Raw genomic sequence first — 4049 nt, forward strand, 5'->3', positions numbered from 1 at the left:
ATCCCTTAAGTCACTGTGTTCAGCCAGGCGGAGAGAAGATGGGGAATCCTCCGTATCACGCGTCCTGTTCCCCATCAGCCAGATCCCTTCTGGCATCTCTCCCCGTGTTGGCGTCAGGAAGCTGCAACGTCTGGATGCTGCCCCTCAGCACGGGGGATTATGGCAAACCTCACCTGGGATCAAGGGTCTCGTCTCCAGCCAGCGCCGAAAGCACCACCGGGCAAAAACCATCTCGGAGATGCCATTCAGGAGTAAAAAAGCAAATTATTTGTACCCAGCCTGGTTTGTTAGAGCCCCAAACCAAAGCTGATGGATTAGATACAGGTGTTGAAACCTGGGAAAAAAGACGCCGAGCCCTTGGCAGAGCCCGATCCACTGCTTGGGCGAACTGGAGAAGGACCTGCCGGCAGCAGCCAATGGTTTTGCCGCTGCTTTGCCCTCCATCGGGGTGAGGATTACGACACGGGGAGTTAATTATTTGAAACCACGACTCATGGCGTTAATCTAGGCTGGAGCATAATCCCAGCCAGGGCTAATTAGCAGAGCTGGAAGCAGCAGGGAGCTGCTCGAAGGATGCCTTTTGGAGCGAGTCCCGCTCTGTGCCTCAGTTTCCCACCTTGCAAAGGGGAAAGCAAACAAATCCATCCGAGATCCAGCAAAAAACCCATCCAGGAGTAACAGCAAGGGGTGCTATTCCTCGGAAAAATAAGCACTATTTTGAATTTTCCCTCTGAACCCCCCCAGTCCTCCCTAAACCTTCTCTTCTTCCAGCTTTAGCGGGAGATACACAGGCTTGGGGTGGGCAGAAGGGGGAAAAATAATTAATTTCACTGATGAACGAGTATGAGGATTTAGGTTTAGATGCTGCTGTTGGGTTTCCCACCACGTTAAGAGTCCCAGCGAGGTGCTGGCGGGGTTTTGCCGTGCCAAGGTGGCCCAGGTGACCATGACCCGGGTGATGAATTTGCTCGTTTATTTCTCTATTTGCAGGAAATCCAATTATCCCATATTTTTGATTGGTGACAAACGAGGCAGCCATTGATTCTCCCCCTCCCTTCCCAGGTGTCTGTGGTGAGCGATCTCTGCCTGCACCATCGATTCCTGCACCATGTAACTGGAAAGGTAATATTATTATTAAATTTTTTTTTTCCGTTTTCCTTCTTAACAACTTCTCCAAAGGCACAAGCTCAGGCAGAGGAAGGGAGAAAATAAAGCCTGGTGCCAGGCAGAGGTGCCAAGTGCTACGAAATCCACTTTTTTTGCAATTTAGGGAGTGATGCGTGGCTTTTTACCCCACAAATGACCTCAGGGGAGCCTGGGGCAGCCAGATCGGCACCGTCGTTAGCTGAGTTGGGTGCTAAAAAGCAGCCAAAGCCACCCTGCTCCTTTCCTCCACTGCTGCAAAACCCTCTGTGCTCACACGGGGAGAGCTCCGGAGGCAGCCGGTGTCTTCTACTGGTTGTATATGGGGGAAAGGATGGAGGGAGGGACAGAAGGATGAAGAGAGGGATGGAAGGAGGGACAGAGGGATAGAGGGAGGGATAGAGGGATGAAGGGATGGAGAAATAGAGGGATGAAGGAAGGGATAGATGGAAGAATAGAGGGATGGAAGGATGATGGGAGGGATGATGGGAGGGATGGAGGGATGACAAAAGGGAGGGAGGGAGGGAGGAATGAAGGGAGGAAGGGACAGACAGACGAAGAGATGGACGGATGGGTTGATGGGACAGATACCTGCATATCCTATATTATAACAGACACAACCGACAGGGATTTCCAGCTCTGGGCTTTGGCACTGGCCCAGAGACGCTCCTTGACGCACTCCCAGGCACCGTTGTGGCCGAGGGGGGGGGCAGCCGCATCCCAACCTCACCCTCATCCCACGGCACGGGCTTTTTGCCCTTTCCCTTGGTACCTCTCCCCTGACTCAGCCTCCATCCACTGCCTTTTCTCTTCCACCTCCACTACCCCTTTCCGCGCTCACTCGACAAAGCAGGATTGTTAATTTGAAGTGACCCTCTTCTCCCCGATTTACATTCTGTGATTAATAATCCCTTTGCTCTCTCAGTAATGCCGCGCCGCTAATAAGATTAAAACATATCTCCCTCTTACAGCACCGATTCATAACGCTGATTTACCGTTACTTCTCCACTCTCACGGAGAGGATGCACATGGCTGTTACCTTAATCCCTATCCATCTCTGCACCGTTGAGAAATAACTGCTAATTAATACCTTTCTGTCTCCAAACTGTTTCCAGATACGCCTGGCTATCAATATTTGTCTGTCTTTTTGACGCTGATTTTGAAGGCTGATATAGCAAACTCCCAGCCCTGCTCGCTGCTTTACCTCTGCAGAGGGGATGTTAGCATTTTTGGGGGTCTTTTCCCCCGAAACGGTGATATCCCGGAGGTCCTCCCAGCCCGGGCTTGATCACCCTGAGATGGAGCAAAGCTGAAAAATGGGGGGAGGCTTTTCTGAGCATCTTTTCATGCGGATGTGCTCATCTCCATCCATGACTCAAATCCTTCCATGGGGTGACATCTCCCCGTGACTCCACTTTCCCACGTCCATCCTTATTCCTGCATCCACCGGCTATTTCTGCAGCACGACTCCACATCCCCAAGCCAGTTTGGATACGGAACATCCTTAGAGAAACCAATCAGCCACATTTCTCACCCCACTGCATATTTTCCTCCTCTGCCAGGACACCCTGGACCGGCCCTTCAGCCAGCCCAAGCAGTTGGATGCTTTGGGAACAACAGCGACGGCAGCAAGAGCTTGGGAGGGAGCAGGGGAAAAAAAAAAACCAACAGAGCCTTTGATCTGATCTGATGAATGTGGCAGGGGAGGCCGATGCTCTGCTTTTAATAAAACATAACGAAGCGTAGGATCATAAAATATTTCCTTTAATTCAGTGCTCCCACGAGGGTGGGTAATAGAGGCTGGGTAATGCGGTAGGCTTTCCTCGCAGCTTGACGAGGGGGGGGGAAGCACTGCTGGGGTTGTTAAACAGCCCATTTATAAGCCCATAAGTGCTCTCCTTCCCATCCCCATCCCATTTTGGAGAGCAGAAAGACGGGAGGGCTGTGCACACCCCCATAAAGCCAAAGCGCATCCCTCCAGCTGCGCGTTTCGGGGGATCCCCAGCTCCCAGAACCGCATCACTTCGCCCTGCTGGGACGGCCTTGCCGGGGTGGAAAAAGGTCAAAAAGCAAATCAAGGAGGGATGTTCAACTCCCATACTCATCCTCAGTGAGTACACGGGTGTCTGAGCGCATGCATGTTGCATATATATAAAAATATATATATACACACATCTCCGAGGCAGTGTGGCATAAGCTATTAACATTCTCGCGTTAAAAATCTCTCTGCATCTGCTTTGTCCTACACCCGGCACTAAATATAACCATTCAATATGCTCTCTCCCTTCACCAGAGAGATAACATTGTTTAAATAAGCCCTTTCAATTTTAAAGAGTCGGGTTGTTTTCTCGCGGCGGGAAGCTTTTCGCAGATCAGGAGGCAGAGGAGGGTGGTCCATGCAAACAAACACAGAGGCACGAGCATCCCTAACATCCAAGTGCTCAAATCCTGCCCCCTCCAAATCATTTCCTACCATGAAGTTAGGAAACTTTTCAGAGTGGTTTCCCACTCTAAAAAAAAAAAATATTAAAGGCAGATTTCTAGGAGCAGAAGGGTGTAATTGGGAAACCGGGCTTGCCTGCGCTCCCACGCCACTGCTATAATTACAGCAGCGTAAATTCGCTCTCCGTCAGGAGGAAACCCAACTATCTCCAGCCAGTTTGCATACATCACGCTTGCAAAGAACTTCCTTAGAGAAGCAAAAAAAAAAAAAAAGCCATAATAACACAAGATGCAAATACAGCTTAAAAAGAGCCATCTCGGCCAGCACTTATGGAAAATATCTCATTATCAAGTTCAAGGGGAAGATGGTCCGAGCAGAGATGAAGCGCTGGAGGTTTTTCTCCATGAATGATGGTCTGTCTGGAAGCTGAACCAGCAGCGTTATCACCCAGCCTTATTCCTGC

The 4049-nt window shown here is 50.3% G+C and overlaps 1 protein-coding gene across 1 annotated transcript in view; it reads right to left on the reverse strand.

Annotated features, from left to right (window-relative positions):
* The window catches only part of IGSF21 (immunoglobin superfamily, member 21), a 31214-nt gene extending 30983 nt beyond the window's left edge, over positions 1 to 231 (reverse strand). The window contains 1 exon segment of the mRNA XM_009325316.1: positions 174 to 231. Within this exon segment, the coding sequence (XP_009323591.1) occupies positions 174 to 231 (58 nt within the window).
* Positions 232 to 4049: the final 3818 nt, after the last annotated feature.

Source organism: Pygoscelis adeliae, unplaced genomic scaffold, assembly GCF_000699105.1.
Source record: "Pygoscelis adeliae isolate BGI_AS28 unplaced genomic scaffold, ASM69910v1 Scaffold36, whole genome shotgun sequence".
Taxonomy (NCBI): domain Eukaryota; kingdom Metazoa; phylum Chordata; class Aves; order Sphenisciformes; family Spheniscidae; genus Pygoscelis; species Pygoscelis adeliae.